Raw genomic sequence first — 18,223 nt, 5'->3', positions numbered from 1 at the left:
AATCAGCTCTCAAATGCTGGGTCAACATCCCTGCCTACATCACAGACTCTTCATGCTCAGTTTGGGCCCTTTCTCCTCGCCACTGGAAGCAGGTGGGACTGTGTGGTTAGCAGCAGCTGGAAATGGAGCCTCAAAGTGAACCACCCTTCCGAAACCTCCAAAAGTTTTATGAAGACCCTAAGGTGCTAATTCAGGCACTTGGGTGAGATCCTGCTAACACTCACCAGCCTCAGCTCTTCACTGCTGAGAAATGCCGTGTCCTGGTAGGAAGAAATATTCCCTGTAGGACACTGATGAGCTGCATCCATGACACGCTTGCACAAACGCCCTTCTCCAGCATGGTGCCTCTCCCAGTCACTGGTACCTTCTGACCAGGATTTACAGTCAGAATTAAATGGGATTTTCTGTGTAAGCTCCTGCAAATTACTTATGTTCTGGAAATTATGAGCTGTGGGAATTAGAAAAGGTAACAACACTACTTAAAAATAAAATATCACAAGGCTGAGTAATTTTTCAGTGAAATACTTTAGCCTCAATGGAGCATTAAATAAAAATTCCGTGCCAGTCAAAGAAGCACAGTGTGACGCATGAGAGCGGTTCTCCTGCAGCTCTTCAAGTTAGAGCACAGACATCCTACTGAAACCACTCGTTTGTGCATGCGATTTACTCACAGGTTTAAAAAAAGGCGTCAGAATACTCATCCTCAACCCCCCCTCGACCCAAAGTATGAGCAGGAATAGCCTTTGTAAACGTATATAACTTAGGAGATTTAAGGTTGTAAGTATTGCAAGTTTAAAATCAGTTGCAGTAAGTCCTGATCTAAATTCCTCAACTGAGATTGACTAAACATATAAATAAATAAACCAAAGAGTTGCATTCTATCCCAAACCAGCCCCCAGGCCTGTTGTGTCATCCTGTAACTTTGGTCTTTTATTTCTGATCCATATCACTAGTGACATGAATAGCAATTTTCCAGAGCACTAGACTTTGAGGATTTGAAGTAGCAATACAGGATCCCGAAGAACACTGAAGGGAACTGCAGTATCCTACAGCTGTGTTCTGCTCTCAGGTGCTGGCTGGCACTCTGCTAAGGCACCTGAAACCAGATGGCATGGCCTGCTCTGACACGAAGCTTCTTAGGATTGATTTCAACACTGCAAAGCTCTGTTTCAAATGATATGGGTGCAACGAGCAAACCATCGTTAACCTAAAGCAATAATGATGGCAGGTTTTAGACTGCATTAAAAATATCAAACTATAGAGTACTGTGAAAAATCACATGGAGACTTCTGTTTAATCTGCATAACAAAATGTAATTACAAAATGTCTCATACAAAACTGAAGACGAGAGCACAAATGCCAAGTCTGAGCACCTTTCAGCCCATATACTTACCTGCCAGCACGACCAAATGCACTCCAGAAGTCCTACCTCAGGGGCAGACTTGGCCTTCTTCCCGAAGAACTGTGCCCATCATTGCACTGGAAGTGAACTTTTTGAGTGGAAGAGGGGAAAATGGATAGGAAGATCATTGGACTATTAACAAGATGAAATGTTAATAGCAATTTTAATGCAAAACAGAAGAACCACAGGTTGCAAAAAAAAGTTGAATGTTTTAATGCATTTTGAATCATAATGAAGAATAACATATTACATCTAAAAACAAATTAGCAGAATAATAAAAAGTGGTTCCACATAACTTATAAATTCTTTTTTTCCAAAAAGATGGTTTTCACAAATTTAGGCAACAAATAAGGTGTTTCACTCCAGATCTGATTGCAAAGTATACACACAACTTGTGAAAACTGATGTGCATTGCTTAAAAGACACAAAAGCTTGATTTTGCCCAGTGATCAATTTCCTGTGAAATTCTGCACAATACCGAAACTGCAACTTTCCTCCATTTTATGAAATGTTGGACATTGTTTAACGCTGAAAAGCTCTCTCTGGAACATTCAAAACCATGAAATGTTTTCCACATGTTTAGTCAAGGCAGTAGCATTCGCTGCTACTGCTCAGGGGTGATTTGCTTCAAGGGGAACAGCAGCCTGGAGTTAATCTTCAGTACAGTATATAAAATTAAGCTACGGGATAGTTCAGTGTTTAGCTGATTGAGTATTAGCCTGCTCATAAGAACGTGGCTCTAGCACCTTGTCTGGTTGATTTTTTTTTCCAAAAGTAAAAGTGTGTAATCATCCCGTTCCTGGTGCCAGAGGTGTGTCCCTCTGGTGATATAAAAAGCTTGCAGCAATGATTAAACTGCATAGAATCAGTGGTCCTGTGTTACATATGTATATTAGAGAAGCTTAAGCTGTCAATTTAGTTTAGCAGGACCAAAACAGTGACCTTCTCCCCCACCTCACGTAATTAAAGGTTAGTCATTGCTCAAGATGCTACACAGGCCATGCTGGAGAAACCGCTTCTACTGGCTGGAAAAGAGTTTCTCTCTTTGTTAAGCAGCATCAACCTGCCTAAAGCTCTCTCCATTACCAACTGAAAGAAAAAGGGAGCCTTTTTTCTTGAAGAATAAAACCTGCAATCCAATATCAGATGGCCTTACCCAAGAGTTAAAAACCCAGAAAAAAAAAGTGAAAACAAACTTTGACACCATCCTTTAACCCTTGTTATCAGAAGGCTTAAAACTCTGCAGCTGCTTTCCTCAACCTCACTAGTTTTGGTGCTTTAAGATTGCTTCAGTACAATTCTGCATGTATCTTGTACCTCAGAAAAAAAAAAGCTACGACGACCCGTACTATAAAGATACTAGACTACTCCATTAAATACCTTGAGCTTCCTCAATGTTATGCACTCAAAAACCATTTCTAGGACCCCAGCTTCCCTGTAACTACTCAATGATGCATTCACCATCCCCTTCCATTGCACTCTAATGCCTTTATGTGTTAGTTAACAGGCAAACCAGCAAACCCATCAGCCTTAATGTCATTACGAACAGTGCTGTACAGGACACGAGCACAGCTACAGCTTCATGTAATCCTAAGAATATGATAAAAAGTTTTGACTACTTTACTTACGGCAACCCAATATACTCTCTGATTCCCACTGTAAGAGTGCTTTCCCTCACCCTTCATCTTATAGTGTGATATGTCAGACAGATAGGGGCAGTATCTCGCTCCAGCTAAGAAGTGTCTGTCTGAAGCAGCCTTCCTGTTCTTTTGCAGATGTCAGCTGCCACTTGCATTTACTTGCATAATCAGCAGCTGTGGTGTAACACCACATTGCCAGTGCAAAAGAGGCTGAGCACAGCGAGGAGCAAAACCAGAGTAAGATCATTTGGGAGAAAGAAGGGAGACCTGTGTTAATTATCCCCCTTGGAACACGATAGGGACTGCAGCAGCCCTTGTCACAGCTGAGAACACAAAAGTGACAGATGATGTTTACTTACCATATTGCTCCATTAGCCTTAAGTGTTAATTATCTTAAGGATCACATTTAGTATGATTGTCTCTCCTCTCATGTCAGAGAGAGTTCTTCAGCCAGAGACCAAAAGTGCTTTTTTCTAGGCTACAGAGAGATTCAATGCATCTTGACCAACATTCACTTTTGAGGTAGTACTAATTTATTTTGTATTGCTGGCTCAAAAAAAAAAAATACGGGCAGTGAGCACATTTAAAAGCATGCTCACTGTAGGTATAAGAGAAAAAAAAAGAAAAAGAAAAAACCTATTTCCTTTCTGGGCAGATCACCAAAAAGAAGCAATCCTTCTTACAAAGGTCAGCTCACATTCACTGGTAAAGTCAAACTTTCATACATGGTTTATAACAATAGCTATAAACTAAAGTGCTTCAAAATTTGCTTGACTAGGTTTCAGTGATTAGAATCATAATATTCTGGATTTTTGCTAGTGTGAAATGCCATGAGTTTTTTAGAATCACTTTATATAAGAAGGGCAGAATGAACGTTTTTCTTTTTCAAAAGAAAAAGTACAAAAAGCATTCAGAATAAACCTTGCAGCCTATACTCACTACAAGTAGTTTATATTTTCCTTCTCAAATCTACTATTTCTCCAGTAACTGGACTAAAAATGGAGTTGAAGTTGCACTATACTGCAGCACTAAAAAACTATTCCGATCAGATGCAAACAGGAAAACGTTTACAATCATATACCTAGTGAAATTCACACTTCATTTCAAACTTTTAGCCCTGCAGATTCTTTTTAACACAAGGCAGATATGTAGAGTCATGGAAAAATGTAACAGACTGCTATGCATTCTCTACACTTACTACATAAATTTCACATTTATGTCACAAATGTAATGCCCTACTGTTTATCTATCAAACGCTAAATAACTTATGAACATTTATGTGCTCTATGCAACAGTGAACATATTGACCAGTGGATGCCAAAATATAAAAGTTCATACACGAGACGAACTAATTTTAAAAAAATCACATTTTCTGTACAATTCATGCAAACTGTGCACAACGTGGTAACAAGAACAACATTTGCTGAAGTCTCCATTTAAGGAAGAGCTTTTGGAGCAATAGCAGACCAATATCCGGAGAAGTCTGCGGGAGTATAGAAGTCCACGGCAACATAAAATGCAAAAATTCTTCCAGCATTTCATTTTTCTTGTAACAAAGCGGGGATGTTGATGTTCCAGCCAATAGCCTGACGATCAAATCCACATGTGAAGAGGTTACAGATTGGGTGGTCCTCACTCCACGCTGAGCAGCACACCATTCTTCTGTGGCCCTACAACAGTTCGAGACACATCAAGTACTGCTTAACTGCTTACAACAATTTTGAAAGCTTCTGTGTCAACAGCTTAAAGTCAAAATAGAAACTTGTTCATGCTCTCACTACTTTTTTTTTGTATTTGAGGTTCCTAAAGATTACAGTCACTTTCATCTGCAAGGTAAAATCTTTATGACATTGAGACTGCTTAATACCAGCACTGGGTCCATAAAGACAGAAGCATACAAACAGGTGAATCAAAACTTTTGAGGTTTTCACAGTATGTCTGCTATCTAATTGCCACTTTATTTACAAAAGCAAACTGAATTTTGATTTTAAAACTTTTACTTATAAAAGCAATCTTAAAATAAGGAACTGCTTGCTGGCAACTGCTTTCTTATGAACCTGCAAGGTTTGCTGTTGATTTTTTTTTTTGTCTGTCATGTTTATAATTCAGAAAGGATAACGGTACAGCAGGAGGAACTGAGGAACTGTCATACTGAGGAAAAGCAATGCCTTATCTATTGTTCAAGTCCAATAGTAAGAAAAATACCTCACGGAGGATTCTGACAAACATTCAAGTAAAAAAAAATCTCCATGATTTCTGTAGTGTTGACCTGAATGTAAATATTAATGAAAAACAAAGAAAAGAAGAAAATTCACAATATCAAGACTTAAAAATAGGTAAGCACTAAACAGCTCTTAAAACCCTTTCCCAAATTCTGTCAACAGCTGCTGCATCCACATACGTGCTTGGTTTCCACAAAGCTGTGAGTGATGATACAGGACAGTCAGAAACCCTGCCTTTCAGATGGTTAAGCATACTACTGCTTATAAAATATTTGAAATGTGCTGGAAAACTGATGTCTTCAAAAAAGTATTGTAAAAGGTCCCTTTGAGTGACATAATCCAATTAATTTCACTTAGTCTAACTTGCTACATTAGCAGTGCCATGCCAAATAGCACCACAAATGAACAAACTTGGTGGCTACAGAAAGGATGGTTGAGTAGTTGGTATCAAATATCAAGAATTTATTTGTATAAGCATGGGAGAAAAAAAGATTATCACCAAATCATACAAAGTGAGCTTCTCAAACTGCGTCCCATTTTTTCCTTTTATGTTTCTTTACAAAACAAATTCACCACACGGTAATTGAAAAAAGTCTGAAACCTCAAAATGAGTCACTTTTCTGACAAGATTCACGTCAAGATGTTTAAACACATTTAAAATTCCCTTAAACATTTTTACCCATTTCATAGAGAAGGCAGACATTAGGATCTCTTTCACAAGAAGAAAAATTATGATGAAATCCGGTTGAAACATTTCCAATTCCAAAATATGATTTTACTTATTTGTACATTGGTCATTTCCAACAACAGTGTATTTGTATAGACAAGTGTCTTTCAGCATTTCTTCAGCTTTTACACTACAGATATCAAATCCTATTTTTAACCTTGTATGAAAGAGAAGAACAGACATACTTTAAGGCTATAAAAAATATTCAGTTACCTGTCTATTACTGCGAGGGAGGCGTGCTAATCGCACTCCTGACATGTCAAATAACCTAACCTGTCGGTTGTCATGTGGAAGCGCGATGATTCTTTGGCCAACACACACGTTAATCCTGCACGTAAGAGACAAAAGTAGGTTATGCACAAAACAGTCAGCCTGGCAGACAAAACTTGATGATATAAATTTAAGCTCACAAGAAGTGATATAGCTGAATTTTTCCTGGTTAGTATTCAAAAGTGGAAAAAAGAAAGTATTAAATCATTAAGATGACTTTCATTGCACCAGATGCTCTAACAGGTTTAACTTCTGCATCCCATATAAAAATCTCAGAAAATCAATACAATATATTTATTGAAAATGAATGTTGACTAAATCTGTATTTTGGAAAACCACTTTCAAAAACTCATAAATCTCTCTGCACAACTTTAATTATAGTGACTAAAACTAAATTTCTGTTCAGTGAATTAAGAAAATAGTAACTTGAATATCTGCTTACCTATTGACTGCTGAATCTGTACGGATGGTTGCAATAGGAGACCTCATGTTTTTCAAATCCCAAACTTTTACAGTACGGTCATCACTGCCAGAAACAACATTGTCTCCCACGGTGAAAACTGCAGATGTCACAGTGCTGAACAAACAGGAGTAAAAATGAAAAAAAGGCCAAGCTCTGAAGTTTGTATTTAAACTAGCTGCTGATTTAGAGTTCTACTTCCTGTTCCTACGTTTCCGTTAGGATATATAGCTTGCCTTTCCCCCAGCTTGATGTGGGTATCTTAGAATAAAGTAATCTTATGAGAGGTTGTTTCACTTAAGGTCTAAACGGCTTGACTGGCCAACATGCTAAGAAGAGAAGCCCAACGGTGCCGAGTCCATTTGGAGGCACCTCTCACATTCCATTTATCCTAATAGGACTGGGCACATTTACCTCATGAAGCCTTAATTCACTTTGCAGTTTCTATGTCAACGTTCACTATGCTATCAGACACCCAAAACTGAATCAGTAGTATACAATCAAATTCTTCCTCTCAAGTGTCTTGAGACCACTAAATCAAGTTATTTTATTTTCCATTCAAAAATTTCTGTAGAACTACCACAGGCATTTGTTATTCACACTGCAGACGCAGAAGAGATCCACAATACCTGACCTGAGATGTAACCAATAATACTTTGTACATACACCTAAACACGTTACACAAAGAGCTTCCAGAACAACTCTACTAGCAGCAACTACATCAATCTAACAATTTCCAATTCTGATTTCAATTCCTATTCAACAATAGCTGAAGTCTGACAGTCAGGTAAGAAAAATGGCAAGTAGTAATATCAAGAAGCATGACCAGCCAATTCTTCAAATTCGACCTATTATGGCTTCAAATGCACAAGTTCAACCAGAGAATGACTCTCAAGAATATTTATACCAACTGGAAGCATAAAATATTACTTTCAGAAAATGTTTTTATTTTATATATATTTAGGTATACATTAAATATATATTTATATTATTAAATATTAGTCACATAAACAATTTTATTTTAGAATTTTCTCTTATTTACATCTTTTACCTATTATTTCATATTGTACTGTACCAGTAGTACTCAGTATTTAAACAAAAATAGTAGTACAATGTCAATTCTCAACTCAAAAATAGTTATTTTTAGCTCACAGCGTGTACTAAGAAAGCATATAATCTCTCCCTAAAATCATTAGGAAAGGCTTCTCAACTCTGCTTCTGCAGATTTGATTTAATGACCTATCTTGTAACTTGGGTCATGCACATCAATTTCTTAGAATTTAGTAATTTTAATTTAAGTTGTCAGTTGTTACTGTCACTTTGGTTGTTCTGCAGAAATTTGAATTCATGTCCTACCCAAGCTGCTGATTGAGATTAGCACTTGCCAGGTCACAATGGACCAGTTTATGCAAGCCTCTTAATTTAAATTGACACCAAATTAAGTGTTAATTAGGATGAAGGTCCACTTTATTCATGACACCAAGTTTCCTAATGCATTATTAGAGTGCAGCTAAGCTATCAGGGAGATGATTATAATAACAGGCCTTTGCCTCATCTTCAGGACTCATGAACCAAAAGTCAAGAAGTTAAAAGATACATGAAGGCCACAACCGAGGAGTGTTTCGATAAGCACCTTCGCATTTGGGAAGAAAATTCATCCGCACAATCAAGTTACTGCAGACTGGAGTTGGTACGTTCTTGGCACAGAACCTGCCTTCCACCTGCCTGACCTCCCCACGACTTAGTAATTTCTGCATTTCCTTCCCCAGGTTCTTGAACACAAGCTGCAAAATACCTCACAGGAAAACGTTTCAGACTTCCACTGAACTCCATATCAGTGTAACATTTGAAATAATGTTTAGCAGTTTAAAATTGACTATTAAATCTGTACACTTTGCACACATTGAGACCACCTTGTACACGACAGCATGAGGAATTCAAGTCATAGACAGACTCCAGGTGAGTGAAAAGGCAGCATTTTAGTATTCTGCTACAACACACAGATATGATCTGTTTTCCCATCATATATTTTGTTCCAATTATCGTCGTAATATGTTCCCAAACTGTCTTTAAATAACCCTCCAATTTTGGATGCTTTTTTCACAACTTTAAACAGTTTTCCAGCTTCTTTGATCTCGTATTGGTTCTCCTTTATCACTTATCACTGTCAAACACAGTTAAGTACAGTTAAGTCTTTTTGACCACATAAAGTCTCTCTTTCTTAGATTTATCATCTTTCAAATGAAAACATTCAAAGCCTTTGCCATGAAAACAGAACGCCAGCTCTAGGTTTGCTCTGCTCTTTCTGCTCCTCTCAAAAGGGAAAGATTTCCAAAATAAATCAAAATCCTTTTCTTTACTACTTTCAGTTTGACTACACATTCAGATATTACTGGGCACATCAGGAAGAAGTTTGTAAAACAGAAGTGCAGTGGAGTTCTCCTGTAGCTCTCTGTGATGACTGGGAAAAGGGTAGAAAGGCAAAAGGAAAGCTGCCATGCTGTTTTCCATGATGTCCTTAAAGGCATTTAGTAGTATTCATCCTCTGGCTCCCATCCCAAAACTTCACTGGAAGGCACTGCAGACTGAGATATGCACTATTTACAAGCACACGTGACTACAATAGCCTTTTTCATAAGGAGCTCTGAATTCAAAGGCTAGATACAAAAGCACTTTTTATTGCAAAAAGGCAACATTGAGAAAACCCACTTCCTGAGAAGCAAGCAAAGCAAAGTCTGTGTGGGAAGAAAGAAGTTGGCAGAGCAGCCAACATCACAATAACCTTTCAGAAGTATTGCCTCCCTAATCCCACCCACATCGCAAAATTAAAAGGCTGCTTTCTGCTTTTTCACAGGGCTGCTTTTACTTTCCATCGATACTAGTCTTCAATTTGTTCTAACCCAACCTAAATTGTGGTTAACGTCCCCTTGGCAAAATTAATAAAAAGTGTCAACAAAAGATCATCAAACCCCCGTGTTAATGGAATGCTAGAAGACATTAGGTTTTTAATAACTCAAAAAGATGACAGGTATTATAGGACGTTAAAAAAAGAAAACTGGCAAAGCAGCAGCAGTCTTATGACACTTCAAACCATGGGTCCCGCAGGGAGTTTGGTGTGCTACGACCATTCTCCAGAAAAGCTTCAGCCTCCGCCAAACCCCAGCAAAACTCATTTATCTTGTCGTAGGGAGCAGCCGAGCGTGTACTTCCAGCTGACAGCGTGGCACTTCCTCACCACACACCGCTGCCTGGCCTCGAACATTCTGCTCCCTCCGTGGGTCTCAATCAACAGAAATACTGTAGTGCTAGCACTCCTCATTAGGCCGAACAGCTGTCTCCCCAGTCACACTGAGACACGGAACTGTTTTGCATAACAATCTGCTGAAATTTCACACACAGGGAAAAAAAACGATGTGGAAAATGTTGGACCATGAAATGCTGATGCAGAACACTTACTGGCAACGCACCAAAAAAGAAAGTTAACACTGCTGTTTCCATTTTGATTTGCAACCTATGCTGGGATTTGCTGTTGAATACTTGGAGAGGACGTGTTTTCCTGGCAGTGGGAAGGCAGCTACTAAAAAGCACTAACCCGCATGCGGGCCAAGGTTCTGGAGAAAATGAACTAAAAGAGAGTTTTCGGATAAACACACTCGATGTACACCAAATCATAGTTAAGCAACAAAATCGGAGTGTTCCAACTCGTGTTTCATATTCCAAGCGGTAAAATTTAGGAATGAAACCTAAAGAAAGAGGTATTTGGGGCAGCCTTTCCTGTACACAGGAGTTTACCTTCTGTTAGGGGAACTAAGCATATCCTCACACAGAGCACCCCACAGTCTGTGGGGAAGCCTGGACCTGGGTTTAAAGCCTCCAGATAAGGACAACAGACTGCTCTGGCCACAGGAGTACCACGTAAGGAGCACACCAATACCCCCACATCGATCGTGCACTCAGGTTTTAGAAGTGCTAAGGAACTTAATTCCAAGAGCAGCTACACACACAACTCCCAAAGTCTGTTTCTGGGTTTATCTCCAAATATCAGCAGAGCTTCTTCCTCCCACTTGAGAAGCACTAAAAACAAACCACGAAAGAATTAACACAAAAACGGTGGGAATTCAGAGACAGCTTCACACTGAAAAGTCATCTCTAGCTTTTAAATCAACAATGCCTATTTCAAAGATATGCGTTTCATGACATTCAGAGAAAACAACCCGTGTCTCTTTTTCTCTGTCTTAAAAGAACGATACAGGATTGAAAACCAATTGCTAGCTTTTATGAGAATTACTCAATGGCAAGTTAGCAAATTAGTTAAGGTGCAGATGTCTTTAAAATCAATTCCATTCCTTTATGATGGGATAAAAAAGGTTCATTTACCCCTGCAGTCTTGCTGCATGTGTTAGGTAAGCTTTAAAACAACAAAACACTATGAAGTGTTTTCCATTGAATAGGATATAAAGAAAAGGCCTTTGGCTACGCTTTTTTGTGGGTCATTTGAAAAAAAATCATAGTACTTTTAGAGCATGCATTCACAAATGGAATTAAGATTCTCTCCATCTACTGTAGGAAAGCGTAAAGCATTCACAAGCAGCTAAATAGATTTATTGCCCACATCTCTTTTTTGAAGTGACTGACAAAAACTCCAATGGCTAACATCGAGTACAGTCAAACTCTGTGTTATATACCCCATTCCCCCAAATAAACGCACGGTGGATCTTATTGTTATTACTTAAAAAATTACTAGCTACAGGGGTTTTAATTGTAAACAGTTACTCTTCCAGATTAAATAGATGTTCACTTTTTTATATTTATTAAGTAAAAGCAATTTTCTCTACAAGAAAATTAGTTAATGACAAATTAAAAAGCAAAAAGAATATAAAATTATCAAAGAATATTATCTTTTAAACAGCTTTTTCATCAATTCAGCAACTCCATGACGGTGCAGTAACTCTCTTTATTTGTCAAAATATTCAAATACTGACATACCTATAACTAGCATTTATGGAATGACTCATTTTCCAGAATTTCAAAAGTGATTGCAGTCCATCTCTCTATTTCTGAGTGCATACTACTGGTTATATAGCAGAGAACTTGCTAAGATAAGATCAGTTACTTGGAACTGTAAGTAGTATACCCTACAGCAAGTTTCCTTGCTGTACAACCCTACAGGAGATTTCCTTTCAACTAATTTTCTCTATAATGCTACGTACATTCCTAGGAAGAAAGGATTCAACTTCATCAAGTTTTGATTATTCTCTCAAAATAAAGACGGCAAAAATATTTCAAAAACAGAGACAGTCTAATTGTCATTTAAAAATATTTAATTTTTCTTAAATTAAATTCTTAATTTCTCTCTGATATCAATTCCATAGCATCACATTTTAATGCCTTCCCTCTTGTCTGATGATATAATGTTTACAAGAAAAAAAGCTACGTTGAATACTGCTGATTATTGGGGCTTACAAACCCAGTTATGTTACCATTTTACACGCATGGTACTGACACCCTAACAAAACTCCTAACTTTGTGGAGGAGACGGAACAAGATAGATACAGTAAGGGAAGAATCATCGAGTTAATCAATAAGGCTTGGGCAGAAAAACAACAGATTTCACAGACAAATTTTGCACTTCCTACAGAAGCTGAGCTGAGAGACCCACGCACGGGGAATGCCAAAGGCATTCCTTGATTAGGAACAGTAGAAAAATAGTAGACACAGTAAAGCATCGGTGATGGCATTAATAGCTAAGGAAAGACCAGGAATATCTCAAGAAGACCCAGTGCTTGAAACTGGTTGAATTTCACTGACAGCATCCAGCAAGGTATTCCCCCTTCACCCACACCACCATGGCTTTCAAAGGCGAGCAAGACACACAGCAGGGTAAGAGAATTAAACCTTGCAGAATAAAGGATCTGGGAAAGCCTGCTGACCTTGGCAAACTTGAGTGTCCACGAAACTAAAACAATTATTAGTCTCTTAACACAGGATGCCATTCTGACATTAATTCCACACTCATTAAATGTCAGAATTCAACCCAGCATCCTAATCAGCCACTAATCAAGTATTTTTACATTTTTTAATTCAGATTTTACAGCAGAAATAGGAGTTAGAAGATGAGAAGTTGAAGAAGTGAGACATTATTTGCACTTCCCTCGTTTCACAGTTCTCACAACAAAGCACAGCTCACCATCAGCCATATATTCAGAGATATATGGCTAGCAGAGGTACTGGAGCCTTCCACACATCTCCTGTAGCCGCACATTTGGAATGAAAGTCGAAGGCATATGCAGTAGTCTGGAAATGCTACAAGCCACCCCATTCTGCTCTTCATCAGCAGTAACACGAGACCCACTTTGAGCAATTTTTCTCTGAGTTTGCCCACAAAGACATAAGATCCAACAACTAACACATTCATCTTGATGCACTGGCTCAAACTAGCAACAAAGATTTGAGTCTGAGAACTCAGATTATGCATTTTTTCCAGCCTAGGTCAAAAGCACCTGCTCAGATGATGTTTCTGAAGCCAGAAACATGCTTATTGCCATGACAAGTTGGTGCCTAATGAGGCACTGAACAATCAAGAAGCATTAACAAAGGGCATTCAACTAAGAGCTACCCAAAGCTGCTTTTGAAGACAGTATTTTACACCTTGATGGTGTAAATCTAGAAAGATCTCAGCACACGTAGGACACCTGAAAAGACAGAAGAGCACTGACATTCTCTAGCTCTTTCAGATTATTGCATATTCCTTCTCCTTTCACTGTGTGGCTGCAGATGACAGCAGTGGAAAGCTCCAGTTCACCTGCTGTACGCAGCCTCTGAACCTCACAGGCTGAACCTCTGCTGCTGATGGGAAGTAGTCAATGAATTCCTTGCTTTGCTTTGCTTGTGGGTGCAGCTTTTGCTTTACCTGTTAAGCTGTCCGTATCTCAACCCAGCAGTTTTCTGACTTCTACCCTTCCTGTTCTCTCCCCTATCCCAGTGCAGGGGAGTGGGCAAGGAGCTCTGTGGTGCTCAGCTGGCTGCTGGGGCTCAATCACTTGAGTGCCAAACATTGAGCTGATTTCCTGAGTTAAAGCCTCTATTAACTTGCAACAGGTCAATGTCTGGATGATACTGCATTCTTTTCCCAGGGCTCTATTAAACGTCTCATGGAAGAATGTGATTGGAAATTAACAGTACTAGGAATATAAATTCCTTGTGGTGCACACAGAAAAATCAGAAAGGGAATGGTAGTAAGTGATACAAACTGGAGGTATACCAGGTATAATAAAAAGGCAAGATAAAAATCCTGTTGCCAGAAATTAAAGTTAGGCAAACTCACACGACAAAGGCACAAAAAGTTTAACAAGGAGGTTAAATGCTGGAACAAGCAACTTACAGGATGTACCAAGGGCTAAGTTAAAACCTTTATTACTGAAGAACCTAACATAAAATTGGACAATTCTTCTAAAATTACCTCTTAATTAAAAATAGGCATCAATGTAAGAAGCCCAAGACAGATGCGATGATCACAACAGGTTCCTTCTGGCCTTACTGGACAATGTTTTATTTTCTTGGACTATAGCAGAACCGTGACAGGAGTAAACTATAAGAAATTCCCCACTTCTAATAAAGCAAACAGTTATATGCTCAGGACACCATAATAAGGGGTGATTCCTTAGTCCATTTACTTAAAATACAAATAGACTCTCATCTCTGGTATACATACACCTGTTTTGAAAGAGTATCACTTGATCACACACGGCAACGCACAGTAATTGCTTTTTGATTTTATAAGTTGACTTCCAAAAACATTCTCTGTATGTAACAGTCTCAGTCTGTTACATTGCAGTTTATTTCTAAAAGATAAAGTGCCATTTTGTCTTAAATCATTACAGCTAATAAAAAAGGAATTTGAAATTACACTATCCACCTACGTCTTTAGTAGGCAAACAGACACAAAGCATAATATGGCACTGAACAGAAAATGTAGTTTCTGAGCAGGTTTAAAGTTTTGACTTTCTCCCTCACATTCCCGAAACTAAAAATTGCTTTTGGAACCAGGAATCACATGTCTGATGGCAAAGTTTTAAGAGGCAGAAGTGGTATGCCACCCTCTGAGTTCAGAGTCTGGCACCTAAGAGCCTCTTCTACGTGTGAGTTTTTTTCTTTGACAGCTCTGAGCTGGGGCTGCAGGCACCCAGGCTGGCGGCCACCAGCAGAGCTGTGGTGCCATCTGCTGGGCGCTCTGGTGCCTGTGCTCCTGGCTCTGCCGCCCCAAGGCTGTGCCACCAAGCAGTGAACCCTTTAGGAAAAACTGCTCTTACTCTCCCACCACAAGTTTTACTGCTTTCAAGAGAGAAGCAAGTGCTACGAAGTATCAAATATGGCAGAAAGGAACCAAACTTCTGTTCTGAACCACACATTACTAGGGTTCGATGATGGTTTGGATCTCAGATGAGAATAAAAAGGCAGTAACAATACTGACTGTAGGTGAAAATAAAAACAATTTTCACAGAAACTCTTACCTGTTCTCCTTCAAATGTCACACAGTAGTACTCAGTTTCCAAAACAACAGCCAGAGCTCATGATATATTAAACGTATACGGTAAAACTAAGTAAAACTTACAATTAAAGGTGATTTTAAGTATGAAAATCGATTTTTCACAGACCAGATAACCTCCAGAGGTCCCTTCTAACCTTAACTATTCTGTAATTTGGTGATTTATTTCACACTGAGTATCACGACAAGCAGAGATGACCTGTTTGATCAACTGCAGCAATACCCCTAAACTACACTGTAACTGATGCAAAAAAAAAAAAAAAAACAATAGTCTTATAAAACAGGGAAATTAACTCAGTACCTCAAAGAGCACATGAACGTCTTTGCTTGGATAAAGCAACTGAGGACATTCATACTTTTAGAACTTGTAAAAAAATTTTTTTATTATTATTAATTGTGAATTAAATGTCACTTACTCTGTGTGGCCCTGAAAGACATTCACAGAATGGATAGAAGGATCTCTGAAATCCCACAGACGGAAAGTTGTATCGCGGGATGATGTCACCACAAGACGCTGGGTGGGATGCGTACAACAGTGCGTTAGCTCTTGGTCATGCCCTGCAAGCACAGATGAGAACATGTAAGGTAATGAAAATAAGACTTTTCATTTCCACATATGCTTGGAATGAAATGCTAGTGATTTTTTTTTTTTTTAACTAACAGTAAACCAACAATAAGCATCATTCCAAACTTTCATTTTACTATTGCTGTAAAAGTTTAGAACTGTATTTAGAAGCAAAAAAAAACCACGAAAAATTACCACTCATTTCACATGATTATTAAGTAGCCATAGATTATTGCTATTTAATATGCCATAAAGACAACAAAAACATTTTGCAAGAACTGAAATTTGGCTACATTCACTTTACAAACAACTGCTTCATAGGCCATGTATCACATGCTTGAAACAACACAAATTCATGCTCACAGGATTTGCCAGGTGGGAATTTTAGAAGCCACTGCAGCACTGAGCAGCAGCCTAAGTCCTGCACACGCTCACACCACACTCCAGCAAAACAACTTAACTTTCCCAATGTTTCTATATCTAAAAGTAATCCCACGTACAACACTAAACCACCAATTTTATCTTTATGTGAGTGAAGAAATACCTGTAAGAGAATGGACTAGTTCAGAAGTCTCTACATCATACAGATTTGCTGTCCTATCCCACGAAGCTGTCACAGCTTGCTTTCCCCCCACAAGCCAGTCGGCTGCTATGACCACTCCTTGATGGCTTTTGAGCGAAGTTAACGGGGCTCTGACAGTGGGACAGTCACTAGAACCATCTCCATCTCCATCAGGTTCATCCTTATCTGAGAACTCAAATTCATCTTCTCCGGACACTTGCTATAAGATGCAATAGGAAAAAGAATAAAAATAAATGGGAAGGAATGTCTCAAAGTTACATTTTACAGTGTAAACACAACCAAACCTCTTTAATGTTAACGTGGGTAGCTTAATTCTCTAGAACCTAGCCTACTCAGGTATATACGATGAAAATCTTAATTGAAGGGGTAAGACAGGTGAGTTAAATGCATTTTTAATAGCTTCTTCATTTTCAAATCTCTCCTGAACTGTTTAGCTCTGAATATCTGTCCGCCTTACTGTCTGGCAAATCTTTTCCGTAAATCCTCTCGCTCTGTTACCCTGAGTTTCATTCCCATGCATGTATCACGGGACTTTCTTACCTTTAATTTTATTTAAAAATCAGAAGCATCTAGCAGGACACTATTTTTTAATCCTTGGGAAGAGAATCATTTACAGTAATATTTTTATCCATTAGAATTAAAATCCTGACATCAGGATTTATCTGTTGGTCTTTACATCAGAACTGCATGCTGACAGAAACCAGATACAAAATAAACTCTTATGCTAAGGTAAAATCATCCATCTCTGAATCCTACCAAAATACACCCCTCCTTCATCATATTCAGATGTGAGAAAGTAACATTTGTACTGCTCTTTCAAAATAGAAATTCCAAATCAACTCAATTGAATCAAACATTTGCCATTTAGAAATCTACCTACATATCTCTTATTATACAGCCATCTCCTGCCCCTACGCAGCTTACTGAGAAGCTCTCACTATGAGCGACATTTATCTTCACAATTTAGTAAGGGTGACTTGAAGTCAAATACAGCACTTGACAGTCTACAGTAAATGTTGTTCCCAGGCTTTTATTCAGTCAGCAAATGTCAGTTAGTATGACGAATACTGGCAAGGGTCAAACAGAAATCAGATTTAGAGATACAATTAAATAAATGCCAAAAATATGAACCTTTACCATCAGTTCTCATCACAGCAACTACAGCTAATACAGGTACCTCGGTAAGGTAAGGTACAAGAACTTAACTAGTTTAACTTAACTTCATTATTATTTATGATTGTACTAGTTACAAAAAACATACGTGCCACCTCATTTACTTATATGCTTATCACCTTCAGAAAAAAGTCAAAGTACTTGCAGTTTCATAGTCTATTCTGCACTTCTATTCTGATCTTCAAAAACATGAATCTTTTTTTTTTTTTTTGGAAGATGCTGAAATATACCCGTTCAACTAAAACCTTAAACCCCACCTTTTCCAATCCTGAAATCATGCAATTTTTTAATTACATATAAATTTAATGTTCAGTATTATCACAACACCCGTATCTGATGAAATTGCTGTGCAATTAGTTGAGTTGCAGTAAGTTGATTGCTTACACTGCAGTCTGCAGTTGGCTGAGGTGTAGGCAACTGTACTATGTATCTCCAGATATGAGCTGTCTGGTCTCCAGATGCTGCAGAGGGAAAAAGAAAGCACAAAGAAATGGAAGGGGAGGCAGAGAGGGAGAGACTGACTAAGTAAGAGCATTTCCATGAGAAATAAAAACAAGCTTTAATGTTACATATTTGGCAATAAGGTCTGTGTGGCATCTAACAGACACCAGTGTTACTTTTTTGGCAAGCAAGTTC

General features: G+C 38.4%; 1 protein-coding gene across 10 annotated transcripts in view; it reads right to left on the bottom strand.

Moving 5' to 3' along the window:
* Nucleotides 1-1,390: 1,390 nt before the first annotated feature.
* Nucleotides 1,391-18,223, bottom strand: part of WDR37 (WD repeat domain 37) — a 41,112-nt gene continuing 24,279 nt past the window's right edge. For all 10 annotated transcript variants that reach the window (XM_035564308.2, XM_050708947.1, XM_050708944.1 and 7 more), the window contains 6 exons: nucleotides 17,972-18,048; nucleotides 16,376-16,613; nucleotides 15,683-15,824; nucleotides 6,704-6,838; nucleotides 6,205-6,319; nucleotides 1,391-4,712 (listed from right to left, as the gene is read on the bottom strand). In XM_035564308.2, coding sequence (XP_035420201.1) covers nucleotides 4,581-4,712; nucleotides 6,205-6,319; nucleotides 6,704-6,838; nucleotides 15,683-15,824; nucleotides 16,376-16,613; nucleotides 17,972-18,048 — 839 coding nt within the window. In that variant the 3' untranslated portion in view covers nucleotides 1,391-4,580. The remainder of the gene's footprint in view (nucleotides 4,713-6,204; nucleotides 6,320-6,703; nucleotides 6,839-15,682; nucleotides 15,825-16,375; nucleotides 16,614-17,971; nucleotides 18,049-18,223) is intronic.

The sequence above is a fragment of the Cygnus atratus genome, chromosome 2 (assembly GCF_013377495.2).
Source record: "Cygnus atratus isolate AKBS03 ecotype Queensland, Australia chromosome 2, CAtr_DNAZoo_HiC_assembly, whole genome shotgun sequence".
Classification (NCBI taxonomy): domain Eukaryota; kingdom Metazoa; phylum Chordata; class Aves; order Anseriformes; family Anatidae; genus Cygnus; species Cygnus atratus.
Note: the sequence above shows the minus strand (reverse complement) of the source record. Positions and strands in the feature narration are given on the sequence as shown.